Source organism: Petaurus breviceps, unplaced genomic scaffold (assembly GCF_028583685.1).
Source record: "Petaurus breviceps papuanus isolate PSGF00001 unplaced genomic scaffold, PetGlider_PUasm1.0 179, whole genome shotgun sequence".
NCBI classification, from domain to species: Eukaryota; Metazoa; Chordata; class Mammalia; order Diprotodontia; family Petauridae; genus Petaurus; species Petaurus breviceps.
The window spans coordinates 3,834,196-3,853,252 of NW_027185779.1; the positions used below are offsets into that span (position 1 = coordinate 3,834,196).

Sequence of the window (19,057 nt, forward strand, 5' to 3'; positions counted from 1 at the left end):
AAATCAAGTGGAAAGTACACATACCCAATACTTCTAGCATCAAGTAAAGAAGAGAACTTTGTGTGTTTTCAGCATATGTTTCTAGTTCTTGGATGTTTCGATATGCTTTGTCATCCAAATTTTTTTCCTAGAGTCAAAACACAAAAACAAACAAAGTTTGCTAAACCATCAATATTTTGTTTTCATTCTAAGTAGTGAATAGTAAAGAATAAAAATTATATTTAGCTCACAACTCAGGAATTAAAAAAAGAATTTAAGGCTTCCTTCTAGTTAATATCATATACACTTGCCCCCAAAACAATACATGCACAATTATTTCAATGTACAAATCACCATGACAACACAGGACTTCATTTCTATTTCTTTCTAAAGATCAAGAGATTAAGAGTACAAGTTTTAAGAGTTTTTTTGGAGGGGGAGAGGAGAAGAAAAGAGAACCATAAACATATGAAAAAGAAAGAGACAGAGTTCTAAAAATGATACAAGAAAATTTAAATGGTTATAATTAAAACAGTATCATGTTCAAAGAATACAACATATTTGGAAAATAGAAAACTACAGCCACTGATGGCTTACAATAAGCACAACTAATCATACTACATATATACAGAAAATAAAAATACAGATTGAATAAAGCCAGCTCAACTAATACTAATAAGATAGATAAAAGTGCAGGGTTTGTTAAGCTATGTCAATTAAGTTACTTGGTCAGCAAAAGAACAATTTACACAATAACAACACTGTAAAGAAAATCAACTTTGAAAGACAATAACTCTAATCAATGAAGTGAGGTACAATAATTCCATAAGATGGATGATAGACTCAAAGTGTAGAATGAAACACAAATTTTTGGAAATGGGACAACATAGAAATTTGTTTTGCTTGACTATTTTTATAGCTAGTTACAAGTTTTTAAAAAAAATTTTTAATGGAGACAGATGAGTGGGAGAAGGTGATTAACAACATCAGAAGGGAAGGAAAAGAGAGGAATAGCACAGTTTTGAAAGATATATGTTGAATTTATTATATGCTTAAAGAAAAAAGAAGCTATATTAGTAGAGTTGCAGTTTATATACAATCCTCTTTTTCGGTTCTACTTAATATATGGAAATTATATGGTGTTTTGCTATGTTTAGAATTTTAAAAAACAATTTAAATAACAAAAGTTACTTGGTTAGTATATGGCACTAATGAAGCCAAGGTTGCAGACCTAATCCCAGAGGTCTTAACACAGAAAAAAAATTCCTAAACTCTATCAACCATTTCACAAAATGCAAAACATACAAGGACTAGGGCAAAAACACATGGAAGATTCTGTACAACTACCATGTTTGGAAAAAAATTTCCTTGTGTCAAAATGACTCAGAGGATTGTATCTTCTAGTGCTGTTTTTATAAGAGAAGAATGCATTTCCTCAGTAAACACTTGGTAATCGGTAAAACAGACCTACTTTGAGACCATTACTACATAGGGGAACCACCAGTGGAAGGCATAAATTCTTTCTAATAAAATATCTGTGATTTAATAGTACCTATAGCAATAAAGGAAACATCATATTAGGAAAAACCTTGAACTCAGTGTCAAAAAAATCTAGATCTTTTCTGGCCCCCTAACAACGACTGTGATTCTGAGTGCTTATTTAATTGTACTTTACTTCAGTTTTTTCTTATTTATTATTCAAGGAGGGATAAAAACATCTGAGCAATACCAATTTCATATGAGTATTCAAGAAATTTTTTTAAAGATACATGTGATGTGCTCTGGGCTTCTCTGCAGAAAAGTATACTAATACATCATTAGTAATTACTGGAACATTAAAATATGAGTTAAAGGAAAATTATATTTACTTCAAGAATCATATTCTTGCTTTCATAATTTTTCAATCATTATCATCCTTTTCAATGTGAAAGTTGCTTCTTAAATTAGCTATGTCTTACTTTAACTGAATCAACAAAACTTTTACCTATTCTGTATTTTTTGTGTGTATCTGATGCTTGTCCCTGACAAATCAGTCCAGTCAATGGATGAAGAAGGATTATTTACTTTCTCGAAAAGGTGTTGCTAAGCATTCTTAAATATATTACCAAGCTGAACAGTTAAAAGAAGAAAACAAATCTGACTGGAAATTATCAAAACTTGATTGTAGTTGTGTGCCCTACATATAAAACTTATTTTATATAAAATATTCCCATATCTTGAACTTTTCCCTCCTTTTCAAGATTTTCAGTCTATTGACAAAGCTGCTGATTGTTACCTAACTCTTTGCCAGATTAACAACTAGCAATCAGGAAATAATTCCTGCCTACATGTATGACTTTGAATATATTTTTCTTAATACTTGAAAAGTTGTGTATAAATGTACTTTCTGATATATCACAACAAAAAATAGTGCTTTAAATTGAATTATTTAAAATGCTCTTGGGATGAATTACAATTTAAAGGCAATTTTCAATTTAAATGAAAACAAAGTTCCTTAAGGTCAAGGATTATTTTTGGTTTTGATAATTTCCAGTCAGTAGATTTGTTTTCTTCTTTTAACTGTTCAGCAAAAGTTTTTCAATCTTTCTTTTGAACCAAGAAGAACGGTCCCAGGGTTGGTCACTAGAGGTCCCAGAAAAAAAAAATTATATAAGTGGCAAGCGGCATTTTCTAAGACGCTGATTTCAATTCAATTTAATACATACTTGTTCTAGGCGGTAGGGATAAAAAGTCAAAAATGAAAAACACTCTGTATTCTGGAAACTTTCATTCTACTGAAGAAATATACATAAAAAGACAAGCAAACAAAAAAGAATCTAAACAAAAAGACAATATAAATAACTAGTTAAGAAAAGTGCCCCCCCCCAAAAAAAAATAAAAGGAAAGAAAGAAAGAAAAGGCTTCCCATAGGAGCTGGTACCAGCACCGTGAAGAAAGCTAAGGATACAAAGAGGCAGGGATGATGAGGAGGAAGGGCATTCTAGGCATCAGCGGATAGGCTGTGCAAATGCATAAAGGCAGAAGATAGAATGTTATAAAAAGGAGGGGATATAAAATTCAGGGACTAGTAAGTAATCCAAACTGACTGAGATACAGTGAAGAAAGGAGAGTAACATATAGTAAAGGCTAGAAAAGGATGCTGGGCTAGATTATGAAGGGATTTAACTGTCAAGCACAGTTTTATCTTTATCATAGAGACAATGGGAAGTCATTGAAGGTTCTTGAGCTGTGGACATAATCAGATGCACTTTTTTTTTTAGTTTAATATGCATCTTAACATTTTCACTATATGCTACATAAATGCACAGAAGAAAAACAAGTTTTATGGGCACAACAGTTGGAAACAACATGGTGGAGGAAAGATGGCAATCACAGGAAAAAATCTGAGGCAAAGAGATTTTTTTTTTAAGTTTTTAATTAATTTATTTTTAGTTTTCAGCATTCATTTCCACAAAATTTTGAGTTCCAAATTTTCTCACCATCTCTCCCCTTCCCCTCCCCCTGAAATGGCATGCATTCTGATTACTCCTTCTCCCAGTCTGACCTCCCTTTTATCACCCCCCCCCCATCCCTTTCCCCCTTACTTTCTTATAGGGCAAGATAGATTTCTATACCCCATTATTTGTATATCTTATTTCCAAGCTGAACATAAAAACAATTGTTAACATTTGTTTTTTAAAACTTTTGGAGTTCCAAATTTCCTCCCTTCTTTCCTCCCCATCCACCCTCATTGAGAAGGCAAGCAATTCAACACAGGCTATACATGTGTAGCACACACAACACTTTCATAATAGTCATGTTGTAAAAGACTAACTATATTTCCCTCCATTCTATCCTGCCCCCCCTTATTCTATTTTCTCCTTTGACCCTGTCCCTTTTCAAGTGTTCACTTCTGACTACTCCCTCCCCCAATCTGCCCTCCCTTCTATCATCCCCCCCCCCATGCCCTTCCCCCTTATTTTCCTGTAGGGTAAGATACCCAATTGAGTGTGTATGTTATTCCCTTCTCAAGCCAAATCTGATGACAGTAAGGTTCACTCATTCCCTCTCACCTACCCCCTATTCCCCTCCATTGTGATGACTTTTTCTTGCCTCTTTTATGTGAGATAATTGACCTCATTCTCTCTTCCTTTCTCTTTCTCCCAATATATTCCTCTCACTCTGTAATTTTATTTTTTAGATATCGTTCCTTCATATTCTGATCACCCTGTGCTTGCTATCTATCAATCAATCTATCTATCTATCTATCTATCTATCTATCTATCTATCTATCTATCTATCTATCTATCTATCTATCTATCTATCTATCATCTCCTTCAATTACCCTAATACTGAGAAAGGCTTCATGAGTTACAAATATCTTTCCATGTAGGAATGTAAACTGTTCAATTTTAAGAATTCCCTTATGATTTCTCTTTCTGTTTATCTTTTCATGCTTCTCTTGATTCTTATACTTGAAAGTCAAATTTTCTATTCAGTAAGAATACTTGAAAGTCCTCTATTTCACTGAATGTCCATTTCCCCCCCCCGAAGCAATACTCAGTTTTGCTGGGTAGGTGATTCTTGGTTTTAATCCTAGCTCCTCTGACCTCTGGAATATCATATTCCAAGCCCTTCAATCCCTTAACGTAGAAGCTGCTAGATCTTGTGTTATCCTGATTGTATTTCTACAATACTCAAACTGTTTCTTTCTGGCTGCTTGCAATATTTTCTCCTTGACCTGGGAACTCTGGAATCTGGCTACAGGAGTTTTCCTTTTGTGATCTCTTTCAAGAGGTGATCAGTGGATTCTTTCAATTTCTATTTTACCCTCTGGTTCTAGAATATCAAGGCAGGTTTCCTTGATAGTATCTTGAAATACGCTATCTGGGCTCTTTTTTTGATGCCAGCTTTCAGGTAGTCCAATAATTTCCAAATTATCTCTCCTGGATCTATTTTCCAAGTCAGTGGTTTTTCCAATGAGATATTTCACATTGCCTTCTATTTTTTCATTCTTTTGGTTTTGTTTTATAATATCTTGATTTCTCATAAAGTCATTAGTTTCCATATGCTCCATTCTAATTTTGAAGGAATTATTTTCTTCAGTGAGCTTTTGGACCTCCTTTTCCATTTGGTCAATTCTGCTTTTTAAGACATTCTGCTCCTCATTGGCTTTTGGGGGCTCTTTTGACATTTGGGTTAGTCTATTTTTTAAGGTATTTTTTTCAGTATTTTTGGGGGTCTCCTTTACCAAGCTGCTGACTCTTTTTCATGATTTTCTTACATCACTCTCATTTCTCTTCCCAGTTTATCTTCTACTTCTCTTAAGTGATTTTCAAAATCCTTTCTGAGCTCTTCTATGGTCTGTGACCAATTCATATTTTTCTTGGAGGCTTTTGATGTAGGAGTTTTGATTTTGTTGTTTTCTTCTGGTTGTGTGTTTTGATTTTCTTTGTCATCAAAATAAGATTCTATAGTCTAAGTTTTTTTATGCTGTTTGTTCATCTTCCCAGACAAATACTTGACTTTCCAACTCTTTGTCAAGGTAGGACTCTGCTTTGTGGAATGGGGGTAGGAGGAGGGATGGGTGTACTGTCCCAGACTTCAGGGGTTTTGTATCAGCTGCTTGATCCCCCACCATCTGTGAGCCCAGAGCTTCAGAAGCAGCTGCTGCTGCTATTGTTACTGCTGCTGTTGCCATCACCTCTGCCAGACCACACTCCTCTTTCGCCCAGGACCCACAGAGTTTTCCCACTTAACTTCTATGCTTTTTTAGTTGTTTGTGGGTTTAAAAGTTTGCAAACCACCACTGCTGCCAATGATTCAGTCCCTTGAGGCCTACTCCGGCCCTGTCTGTGCTGGTACAGCCCATGCCAGACTGCTCTACTCCCAGTCTGGTATGACAGACCCTTCCTGTCAACCTTCGAGGCTGTCTTTGGGCTAGAAAGTTATATATTATCCTGAATGGAAAAAAAAAAGGACATTTGATAAAAATTTTCAGACTGTCATTTTGTGGGTTCTGTAGTTCTAGAATTTGTTTAGATTCATTTTATAGGTATTTGGAGGGGTTGGGGGGAGAGCTCAAGCAAGTCCCTGCTTTTACTATGCCATCATAGCTCTGTTCTCAAGAGATTTCACTGCATTCTAAAACAGTGTCTGCAAAAGTTATGATGATAGTGAGTGGAGTTGGGTGTCTGAATCAGGGAACATCAAGGGAACCTCTGCTGACAAGGAACACCGGACTCAGCTGTGCTGCGAAGAATGGCGGGGGCAAGAAGCAACCAGTACATATTTGATGAGTACAGAAGCAGTGGGGCAGAAAGCCCCTGGCTGTGGGCACTTACAGGAGGTGAGAGGTTTGGCTTTGGTTTCAGGCTACAGGGAAGAACTGAAGATCTGTGGCAAAAAGAACAATTTCCCATACCCCAGGGCTAGAGGTGATTACAGATAATTAAGCAAAAAATGTACAGGCAAAGGAGAAAGAATCCAACCATAGTAAACTATTATGGGAATAGAGATGACTGGGGTTCATCTTCAGAGGAGGATAATGAAGCATAGAAACCCCTAAAGAGTAATGTCAAATGTACACCTGCCCAAAAATAATTCGTGGAAGATCTTAAAAAAGACTTTAAAAATCAAATGACAGAGATGGAGGAAAAACTAAAAAAGGAAATAAGAATAATGCAAGAAAAACAAGAAGGGTATGAAAGGAAAGTCAACCAATTAGAAAAGGAGATCCAGAATCTTAAGGAAGAAAATGACACCTTGAAAATTAGAATTGGGCAAAGTGAAGCCAGTGAAATTATAAGAGATCAAGAAAAGATTAAAAAAAAATAAGGATAATGAAAAAATAGAAGAGAAAGTGAAACATCTTATAAGAAAAACAACAGATTTGGAGAATAGATCAAGAAGAGAAAATATAAAAATAATTGGACTAATTGGGAGTTATGATCAAAAAAAAATCTTGATACAATAAGACAAGAAATAAAGAAAATTGTTCTGAAGCATTAGAATAAGAAGGCAAAGTAGAAATAGAAAAAATCCATCAATCACCACTTAAGAGATCCTATGAGGAAAACTCATAGTAATATTATAGTCAAATTCCAAAACCCCCAGCTCAAGGAAAAAATATTAAAAGCATTAACATTAAAATAATTTAAATATGATGGTGCCAAAATCAGAATTACACAAGACCTAGCAGCAGAGAAATTAAAGAACCATAGGTCTTGGAATACAACAAACATATTAAAGAGCAAAAGAACTGGGGGAGGGGTGGCTAGGTGGCACAGTCAATAGAGCACAGGCCCTGGAGTCAGGAGAACCTGAGTTCAAATCTGGCCTCAGACGCATAACACAAAACTAGCCGTGTGACCTTGGGCAAGTCACTTTAACCCCAATTGCCCCTCCAAAAAGCAAAAAAAAGAACTGGGGCTCTGGCCAAAAATATACCCTTCAAAGTTAAATATTCTGAATGAAAAAAAAATGGACATTTGATAAACTCTCACACTTTCAAGACTTTGTTTTAAAAAAATCCTGAATCCTGAACTTAATAGAAGATTCAACATAAAAGAACCAAGAGAAATATAAGACACATAACAAAGACTGATTACAAGGGATCCATAAGAACAGAATATTTACTTTATATAAATGTAAAATGGATATCTAAGATTCTTATCAATAACTGGGTAGTTTATAAGAAAGATTGGGGTAAACCTGAGAATGATATTAATTTAAAAAGTAAAACCATTTAGGAACAGCTTAAAAGAGTAATTATTTGAGGTGCAAAAGGAAGAACTGATACAGATGAATTAGATGGTGTAGGAGGGCTGGTAGTTCTGGCAACCTACTTTCATCAGGAATGGGTTTAAGAGGGAACACTACATATATATTTAGAAGAGTACAAAAGTCTTCTAAATTCAGAAGTAATAAAATGGTAGAGGCATAGGGAGAGGGGAAAGGACAAAGGAGGGATCTTTAGAGGGGAGGAGGAGGGAATAGGCAAAATAAGAGCATGGAAGGGTGTCTAGATTTAAGGGAATGGGAGGATAGGGGAGGGATCCTTGGAGGGGGGTACGCAAGTCAGAGGAGGGCAAGGTAGTGGGCAGAAGTAAAGTAGAAGAGTCAGGAAGAATAGGAACAAAGGTCAAGAGTAGTTTTGGGAAAGATATATATGTCTATATATGGATATATATGTGTATGTTTAATATTTATAGCTATAGAGAAACATATCTGAACTCTATTGTAGCCTTCTGGAGGGAGACTGGGGGAGCGAAAAAAAGAACAAAGTAGAGAACAAAAGAAAATTCACAAGGAAGCAAAGATGGACAATTCTCAACACGAGTATTATTTATCATATAGGCTTTCCTGAAGTGAAAATCGATAGTTACATGTTTTGAATCCTCTCTTATGTTCTGTGATACACAATGATGTGCATTTTTTTCTTTCTAATTTTGTATTTAAATTCCAATATTTAAGTTTATCATATGTTTTTGTTTCTTTTCTCTATTCTGTATTTGTGTTCTGGCATTTGAGTCTAAAATAAAAATTTGAAAAAGAAGAAAAAAAAAGCTACAAAGAAGAGAGATTATCCAGCATAATGAAGACAGGAAATCTGTACTGACTGTAATGAAATATACTTTTTTTCTTTTTTTTGGAGGGGGGAGGCAAGGCAATTCGGGTTAAGTGACATAGCTGTTAAGTGTCAAGTGTCTGAGGCCACATTTGAACTCAGGTCCTCCTAACTCCAAGGTTGATGCTCTATTCACTGCACCACCTAGATGTTCCCATTTAGATATACTTTTAAGATTATTCTGACAACCATGTGAAAGATGTATTGGAAAGGAAATATCTGCTTGGCAGAGAGATGATCAATCAGATCAATCAATCATAATAGTCAAAGTGAGGGGTGATGAGTACCAGAATCACAGTGATAGAAGATAGATTGTAAGAGATGACACAGTGGCAGAATCAATGAGACATGACAAATACCATACATGAGAGAAGAGGTAAAGGAAATAATTGGGGACCTCGACACAGGTAAATGGAAGGATGGGGGTATCCACAACAGAAAGAGAGATTCTGAAGGAGAAGGAAGTTTAAGGTAAAAGAAAGTAAGTACCATTTGAATATGCTGAGTATGAGAAACAATGAGATATTCAGGTAGAGCTGTCCAGTCAGCAACTGATGATGTGAAAATGAGAGAAGGGTGATGTGAGCTCAGAAAAGAGATGGGGACTAGATATATGAATCTGGGAGTCATCTGCATAGAGATGATAGCTGAACCAGTAGAAGCTCATAAGATCAACAAGAAAGTGTGTAGAGGGGCAGCCAGGTGGCTCAGCGAGTAAGAGCACCGGCTCCAGTGTCGGGATGACCTGGATCAAATCCGGGCTCAGATACTCAGCACCACACCCAGAAATAACTGGCCGTGTAACCTTGAGCAAGTTACTTAACCCCGACTGCTTTAAAAAAAAAAAAGTGTGTAGACAGAGAAAAGATGAAGACCCAGTCTACCCAAGGTTAGGGGGAAGGATCTGGAAGATAATCCAGCAGAGGAATCTGAGAAGGAAGGTCAGACAGACAGGACAGTCAGGAGAAAACAGTGTCAGGAAAGCCATGGGAGAAAAGGATCTAGGAGGAGCAAATGGTCAGTACTGTCAAACACCACAAGGGGACAAGAAAAATCAAGCCTATGAAATTGCTACATGCTATTACATACATGGAAAGGGACTGTCTTATTTCTGACTCACAATCCTTCACTTTCTGCTATTCATAAAGATAGGAAATGTTTTGCCTGAAAAATTAATTTTTTTTAGATTTGGTGACAGAAGACTATCCTGTATATTGAATTTACTAATGCTACAACTCTCTCTCACTCTCTCTCACTCTCTTTCACTCTCTCTCTCTCTCTCTTTCTCTCTCTCTCTCTCTCTCTCTCTGATATATATCTTGCTCTTACTAGTGCTACAACTGCATATTTGTGAATGGATTTTTTTTCAGATAAACTCAATTTAATTTAGTTGTTATAGCACAACTGTGAGAAAACCCAGACAACAATAAATCAGAAAATTTAGATGTTTCAGCCCAAACTACAGAGCAATTTGAACCAGAACTAAACCTAAACCCAGTTCCACTGACTCAGTGGATGGGACTCCATCAACTGTGACTGTTAAACTGTGGTATCTATGCCTCTTTTACATTACTGGGTCACAGGCTAGTAATAGAGGATGGAACGTGATTATGTATATTAGAGTGGTGAGGCAGTTAGGGAAGAGAGTTCTCTTCAAGTCTATAAAGACTGAACTCCTTGGGGGCGGCTAGGTGGCACAGTGAATAGAGCACTGGCCCTGGAGTCAGGAAGACCTGGGTTCAGATCCAGCCTCAGACACTTAACACAAAAACTAGCCGTGTGACCCTGGGCAAGTCACTTAATCCCAATTGCCCTCCAAAAAGAAAAAAAAAGACTGAACTCCTCCCAAAAATCCAATTTGCATAGACACCAATGGAGTTTATTCCCCATGAGATTTTCTTTAACAGAACAAATCTTTACTATTAGAAAAGAAATGAAGACTGTGGCATTTTCAACTTACTCTTTCATCAATGATTTTCATAAGCCATCTTTTAGTTAAATCATGTCTCTTGACTGCCTAAAAAAAAGAGAAACATTTTAAAAATTCTGACAAATTAAAAAACTTGTGAAAAACTGAACAAAACAAATTCAACAAACACAGTGGTCAAGAGAGCAACATTTGCAATAGTACATTATTAAAGAAACATCAGTGCTAGAAAAGACAACAGGGAAGAAGAAAATGTCAATGGAAAATATTTCAAAGTGTTTCCAAGCAAAGAATTTTCCTAGTACTCTTCCACTAACTGACTGGTTCCTTGAACTATTGAGTAATTTAAATCGTTCAACTACTATTAAAATCCCCCCAAAAAAGGCTTTTTTATTTACCTGATGCACCCTGGCTTTCACTGTAGTTGGTATTTTAAGGTTATCCTGTCATTAAGTACTTTACTTCTAAAATATACAGATGGTCTCTGAAGAAAAAACTATTTCCTTAAAAATGAAAATAGCATATCCTAAAGGACCAAAAGAAAAATATGAATTATGTATCACTTCATTTTACCTGTACAAAGGAGTTTAAGTATTTTCTAGTCAAAGACTATTTTGATAACGAACTCTTTTTCCAGTTGCCCCTCCCCTAAATGTCTAAGTGGCTGTCACAGAAGTCAGCATCTCACTGATGCGTTCTCATAGGGATTAAGATAACAGACAAAGCTAAGGCCTTTGGAGTACTCTTTTCTTTATTTAAAGCTCTCAACACTTAGAGGTTAATATTTTCCTATAGTCAAGAATAAATTTTAAAAGCTAGGTTACTGACCTCTTATTTAAAATAGTTTGCTCATGATATATGCTAAGTAGATGTATATGTTGTGAGACAGGTCCCATGCAGCTGGCACAAACCTGCCAGGGAATTGTAGTGTACAGCCTGCTGGGGCCCAGCAGTTACAAGGATCCTTGGATTACAAGAGTCATTTCAAGAGCTTCCACTCTAATTCTACTGTGACAGGGAGAAGAAATCTTTCCAAATGAGTTCAGCTCCTGCTGGTCTGGGATTCATTAGCCTAACCCCAAGTTATAATAGCTCTCTTTTTATTTGAAGGAAGAAAACAACAAATATTTTTTTAAAACAAATTTAGAATACAGAAACTACAAATAACTTTGGGAAATTATAGAAAGAAAAATAAAAACTCTGACTATGCACAATTACACAGGAAATTTAAATTTATATACAAATTACCTCCAAAATGCATTCAATAGGGAAATTCCTATATGGAATATATCTAGCAATTATGTTATAACTGTTGTTTTATTCTTAATTCTACTGTTGAACTACCACCATCACCAGTCTGACTTCTATAATGTTTTACAGTTTATATAACACTTTCACAAATATTTCCTCATCTTCACAACTCTGTTGAGATAGGTAGGGAAAGCATCTTCCCTATTTTATAGATTTTCAAGATTACATATAGAAAGTGTCAGGTGTTTTGCATGACTGCACATGAATAACCTATATCGAATTGCTTGCCTTCTCAATGAGGGTGGGTGGGGATGGAGGAAGGGAGAGAACTCATAAAGTTTTAAAAACTAATGTTAAAAATTGTTTTTAGGGGCAGCTAGACAGCGCAGTGAATAGAGCACTAGCCCTGGAGTCTAGAGGACCTGAGTTCAAATTTGACCTCAAACACTTGACACTTACTTAGTTATGTAACCTTGGGCAAGTCAACCCCAACTGCCTTGCTTCCCCCCCCCCCCAAAAAAATTTTGTTTTTATATGCAACTGGGAAGATATACAGGAAATAGAGTATAGAAATCTATCTTGCCCTGCAGAAAAATAGAAGGGAAGGGGATAAGAGAAGGGGGGGAGTAATAGAAGGGAAGGCAGATTGGGGGAAGAAGTAATCAGAATGCATGCCGTGTTGGAATAGGTGGAGGGAGAAAATTTGGAACTCAAAATCTTATGGATGTGAATACTGAAAACTAAAAATAAATAAATTAGTAAAAAGAAAGTGTCAGGGTCTAGATTAGGTATCAGACCTTCTGACTTTTAGTCCATAACTCAACTACAAGGAAGAAATTAAACAATGATAGAAGCAAACTCTGGACGATATATCTTCACTGCTTCTGTGCTACATTTTCAAAAACAACCTGACATTCTACTAAGGAATAAGAAAAAGGTTTAGAATGGCTACAAATGAGAATATGTAAAGTGCACCTAGGCAGTACAACTATGTTGAATGCCAACAATTTCTTCCAGATACTCAAAATTAGTCACATTGCAAAGCTGAAGAAGCAATCATGATCTCAGTTTAAGTTGCTCTAAAAAGACTTGATAAGCTAGCAACTATAAATTGGTACAAAGGGTAACATTTTATTTTCTATTTCAGATACATCTTCTGGCTTTCTAAGAAAGACAGATAGAAGAATGATTAGCCTCCTAAAGCAAATTCCCATCTCCATTATGTTTTCAGAAAAACTGACAAAGGCTAGAACATCCTATACATTAGCTTAAGCAGGAGCTAACCAGTATAAGGAATCTGCTAGAGGCTGAAGAGTCACTGCTTTATTGGTAACTGATACAGGGAGCCTGCAGCCTTGAGACCACATGTGGCCTTGCATGCCTTAGGTGTAGCCTTTTGACTGAGCCCAAGTTTTACAGAACAAATCCTTTTATTAAGGGGATTTGTTCTGTGAAATTTGAATTCAGTCAAAGGGCCAGACTTCAGTCAAAGGGTGCAACTTCCACTAACTGTTCCTACCTTTGCCTCTGGGGTCAAGTAGACCAAACCTAATCTCCTTTTGTATGACAGCCTTTCAAGTACTTAAAGACAGCTCTCCCAAATCTTTTCTTTTACAGATTTAACATGCTTAGTTCCTTCAACTGATTTCACAGGGCATGTCTCCATGGACTCAGCCTGTCCCACTCTGCTGGTACTCTCCACCAAACTGTTCCACAACCCTTCAATAATTTATTTCATCTGCTAAGTATGTCTTCTAACAGTTGTCATGCCTGAAAATTTTATCACTCTGTAGCCAACCTGGTGATGAGCCTCTCTGAACTTAGTCAGTCCAGTCCTCAAACCACAGACACAGTTCATCACTAGAACTGTATCCGAAGTCATTCTAGCTGGTTAAGTTTGCCAGATTAGCATAGACTTCAAGAACCCAACATTCCCTTAATACCATGATAGATTAACCATGGGAGCATTTGGAAGACTGTTCTATGATAGATCTGTGATAGTTAAAAAAAAACAAAAAACAACTCAGCTCTGTGTTAATATTCCTTTTAATGACAAGTATACTGAGAGCAACAGATTTATGTTCAAGTTAATTTCAGGGTGTCATACAGTGGATGACTTAAAGCCCTTTGCCACAGCTAACAGACCTCAAGCTAACAATTCCCAAAGAATTTAATTTATAATAAAGGACAATGAAATAACATATAGAAGTCTCTAATATTTTCTTCCAGACAACATTAAAAGAAACAAGAATTTTTTTTCACCTTCCAAAGTTCAATGGCTACTGGCTGATGGGGTGGATTGCCAGAATATATATCTTCCACAGCTTTCTTCCAAAATTGCATTCGCATTTGGCCAATTGTTTTCTGAGAGATTGAGTCTTTAACCTATGAAAAGAGTTTAAAACTTTAATAAATGTACTATCTGGAGATATATTTAAGTATGCAGCTGAGGAAATAATCAAATAATGATTCAAGTCAAAATCAGGATTGATTCTATACATCTTTCTGATTTCACCTAAAACTCATATCAATTTTTTTTATCGCTTATTAGTAATCTAGAGCCTTGGCTTCAGATTATTTTGTTTTCTATCAGAAGAATCACTAGGGGGAATGGGGGAAGAGAGAGAGCGGAGCCAAGATAGTGGAGTAGAAGCAGGAAATTCTGTGAGCTGCAAATGCTGCCGTGTGGCTGCCTTAAGAGCTCCTGGCCTGCAGATCACAGGGGAACCAAGCAACCATTCAAAGGATAATAGCTCTTGCTTTGACCTGCTTGGATCTGGGTCGGTGTCTTGGGTGGTGGTCCTGAGGGGAGAAACGCCAGTGTGCCAGAGCTTGTGGTGGCTGTAGAGAGGGTGCCCTCCTCAGACCTCTGACAATATTTGTGAAAATCCTGGTGGTTTGGGGCACAGCTCTCTCCACTCTGGAAGCAGAGTTCTACTGTGGCAAAGAGCTCAAAAGTCAAGTAATTGGTTGGAAAGATGAGCAAGAAGAGGAAGCACAATCAGATCACAGAATCCTTTTTTGGGGACAAAAAGGATCAAAACATGGAACCAGAAGAAGTCAACAAAGGCAAAACTCCTCCATCAAAAGCTTCCAAGAAAAATATGAACTGGTTACAGGCCATGGAGTAGCTCAAGAAGGATTTTGAAAATCAAGTAAGAGAAGTGGAGGAAAAACTGGGAAGAGAAATGAGAATGATGCAAGAAAATCATAAAAAGTGAGTCAACAGCCTGCTAAAGGAGACCCAAAAAAATATTGAAGAAAATAACACCTTACAAAATAGGCTAACTCAAATGGCAAGAGGCCCAAAGAGCCAATGAGGAGAAGAATGCTTTAAAAAGCCCAATTGCCCAGATGGAAAAGGAATTTCAAAAACTCACTGAAAAAAATCACCAAAGACTGTATTTTATAATCAAAGTAGTATGGAGGAAACATGCTTTTACCAGCTGCTGGTAAATTTTGAAGTCTAAGTAACAGCCCTAAAGGAATAGTACCTGAGGCTCTAGTAAACAGTATTCCTCAGAGCTATCAGCCTCATTGCTTTCAGGGAACTAGAAAAGAACCTAGCCCCATGTAAGAGAATGCTAGACTCTGTCCTCCTGCCTTAAAATGATTTAGAGCAGCAACTATGGTACATAATTTTAGCAAAATTACTATTCAGGAAAATCAGATGGGCACCTATTCACCTGACAGTTTGGTGCAGTCCTCAGGTATATACCAAGATACCAATTCCCAAATGTGACTGAGAACTCAATATGAAGCTCATAGATTTATTTATTAACCTGTAAATATAGGTCCATCAACTGGGAAATAGCTAAACAAGATAGGGTATATGAATGTGATGGAATGCTATTGTGTTGTAAGAAATGACCAAGGAGGGAGTCAAGATGGTGGAGTAGAAACAGGACCTCTGCACAGCTCCAGCTCTCACCACCTCCAATCCATGTAAAAGGAGACTCTGAACAAACTTTGGAGCTACAGAACCCACATGACACAGAGAAGCTAACCTCCCGCTGAGGAGATACCGGCAGGCTGGCAGGAATTGGCCAATGCAGCACTCTGGGAGCTGAGCCAAGCTCCACCCCAAGGTTTCAGCCCCAGGGCAGATCTGAGCAGCAGTGGCTGGAGGGACTCCAGATCAGCAGCAGTTGTGGCGGTCCAGAATTATCAACACACAGATGCAAAGGACAAAGTGAGAGGTCAGTGCAGTGTAGACTTTGGGACCCAGTAGTTGGGAGTGCACAGGCTTTTGCCCCTGGGGTCGAGAAGCTGCTGAGGGCTGCAGCACAGCTGCTGCCATGTGGCAGCTTCAGCTCCTGGCCTGCAGAGTATAGGGGGACCAAGAGACCAGTCTGAGGGGTAATTGCTCTTGCTTTAACCTACGTGGATCTGGATTGCAGTCCAGGGAGGAGGTCCTGGGTGTGTGACCAGCTTGCCAGAGCGTGTGGAGACTTTAGAGAGGACACCCAACTAATACCTCCAGCAGCTGAGAAAACCCCAGTGTTTGGTACAAAGCTCCCCTGTCTGGTAGTAGAGTCCTACTGTGGCAATAAGCCCAAAAGTCAGGTAATTGAGTGGCAACATGACCAGGCAAAGGAAGCAAAGCAAACAGAAGAATCCAACGTCAGACTCCTATTTTGGGGACAAAAAAGGATCAAAGCATGGAACAGGAGAAAGACAGTGAAGTCAGAACTCCTGCACCAAAAGCTTCAAAGGAAAATACAAGCTGGTTACAGGCCATAGAGGACCTTAAGAAGCAGATAAGAGAAGTGGAGGACAAATTGGGAAGAGAAATGAGAACGATGCAAGAATATTACAAAATAAGAATCAACAGCCTAACTGAGGAAAATAACACCTTAAAAAACAGACTAACTCAAATGGCAAAAGAGGCTCAAAACGGCAATGAGGAGAAGAATGCCTTAACAAGCTGAATTTACCAGATGGAAAAAGAATCTCAAAAGCTCACTGAGGAGAATCATTCCTTCAGAATTAGACTGGAGTACATGGAAGCTAATGACTTTATGAGAAATCAAGATGCTGTTAAACAGATCCAAACAAATGAAAGAACAGAAGGCAACATGAAATATCTCAATGGAAAAAGCACTGACCTGGAAAATAGATACAGGAGAGATAATTTAAAAATTATTGAACTATCTGAAAGCCATAATCATAGAAAGAACCTAGAAACCATCCTCCAAGAAATTCTCAAGGAAAACTGCCCTGATGTTTTAGAACCAGAGGGCAAAACAGAAGTTGAAAAAATCCACCGATCACCTCCTGAAAAAGATCTCAAAAATAAAACTCCTAGGAATATTATAGTCAGGTTCTGAAATTCCCAGATCAAGGAGAGAATATTACAAGCAGCCAGGAAGAAACAATTTGAATATTGTGGAAACACAATCAGGATAACCCAGGATCTGGCAGCTTCTACACTGAGGGATCAAAGGGCTTGGAATATGATATTCTGGAGGGCAAAGGAGCTGGGATTAAAACCAAGAATCACCTACCAAGCAAAATTGAGTATCGTGTTTCAGGGGAAAATATGGTCATTCAGTGGAATAGAGGACTTTCAAGCATTCTTGATGGAAAAAACAGAGTTGAATAGAAAATTTGACATTCAAATACAAGAAGCAAGAGAAGCATGAGAAAGTAAACAGGGAAAAGAAATCATAAGGAACTTATCAAAGTTGAACTATTAACATTCCTACATGGAAAAACAATAATTGTAACTGATGAAACTTTTCTCAGTATGAAAATAGTTGAAGGGAATAGAAATATATATATATATATATATATGTCTATATCAGACGGTATATGGGCATATGAATACATATGTGAATGTGTGTATATATACTTACAGGTATACATAGAGGGCACAGGACCAATTTAATAGAAAGGGATGATACTTAAAAGGTGAAATTAAGAGGTGAGAGAGGAACATAATGAGATGAGATGGGGAGAGACAGAATGGGGTAAACTATCTCATATAGAAGAGGCAAGGGAAAATGGTTACAATGGAGGGGAAGAATAGGAAGGCAAAAGGGAATGAGTCAACCTTATTCTCATTGAATTTGGCTCGGGGAAGGAATGAAATACACACTAAATAGGGTATCTCACCCTACAGGAGAGTAGGGAGGAAGAGGATGAGAAGGGGGATGATGGAAGGGAGGGCAGGCTAGGCAGGGAGGGAAGTTGGATGCATCCACTATTGAAAAGGGACGGGATCAAAGTAAAGAATAGAACAAGTGGGAGGTGGAATAGGAGGGAGGAAAATATAGTCAGTCTTTTACAATATATCTACTATGTTAATGTTTTGCATTATCTACATATGTACAGCCTATACTGAACTGTTTATCTTCCCAGTAAGGGTGGGTGACAAGGGAGAAAAAAAAGAAACAAATAAACAAAAAATACTAATAATAAAAGAAATGACCAAGGAGAAGGTTTCAGAAAAGCCTGGGGAAGACTGATATGAACAAAAAGAAATGAGCAGAACCAGGAGAATAACTAGGAGAACAATTGATGCTTACTGTCTCAAGAAGGGGGAGGAGAGGGAGAGAGAAAATTTGGAACTCAAAAAAAAAAATGTTAAAAACTGACTTCACATGTAATTGAGGAGAAAAACAAAATATTTTTAAGAAGAACAATTGAGCAGAACAGGAGAATAATGGCAATGATGTGAAGATAACTTTGAATGACTTGGTAACGGATAAAACACAATGTTCAACCACTATTCTAAAGGACTCACAATAGAGGACTGACTCAGAGTGCAAAATGAAGCATGTTTTCTTCTCCTTTCTTTCTTCCCTTGATATGATTAATGGTTATCTGTCCTGCATAACTATAGAGATTTGTAATGTGTTTTGTTTTTCTTGCCCTCTCAATGGGTGCAAAGGGAAGGGAGAAGTGAGAGAATGCAGAATTGAAAATAAAATAAAATTGAATTAAAAATAAAAAACAAAAAGAAAAAAAATAAATGTGGGATGATATGAGTATGTTAAAAGTTTTAGTGGGAGGAAATAGGGATCTCCCACAAACAAATGATTGGGCTCTCTTTTCCCATGACCTCATTAATTCCTATGGGTTTAATTATTATCTCTATTCAGGTGGCTTGAAGATTTAGATGTCCATTTCTAGTCTTTCTTGAAATGGAGTCCCATATCACCAACTGCTTATTTTACATTCCAAACTGGATGTCCTATAGGCATCTTGAACTCAATGTCTAAAACAGAACTTTTCTTTTCCCCAGTTTTATCTATCACTTCCTTCATCCAAATTTCCCCATTCTGTCA

General features: G+C 37.2%; 1 protein-coding gene across 4 annotated transcripts in view; it reads right to left on the reverse strand.

The window, feature by feature from the left end:
- NDUFAF6 (NADH:ubiquinone oxidoreductase complex assembly factor 6) overlaps positions 1-19,057 on the reverse strand; it is a 51,737-nt gene that overhangs the window by 12,731 nt on the left and 19,949 nt on the right. For 3 of the 4 annotated variants that reach the window (XM_069086598.1, XM_069086599.1, XM_069086601.1), the window contains 3 exons: positions 14,028-14,150; positions 10,548-10,604; positions 25-127 (listed from right to left, as the gene is read on the reverse strand). In XM_069086598.1, the coding sequence (XP_068942699.1) occupies positions 25-127; positions 10,548-10,604; positions 14,028-14,150 (283 nt within the window). The remainder of the gene's footprint in view (positions 1-24; positions 128-10,547; positions 10,605-14,027; positions 14,151-19,057) is intronic. The other variant, XM_069086600.1, reaches the window with a different exon arrangement.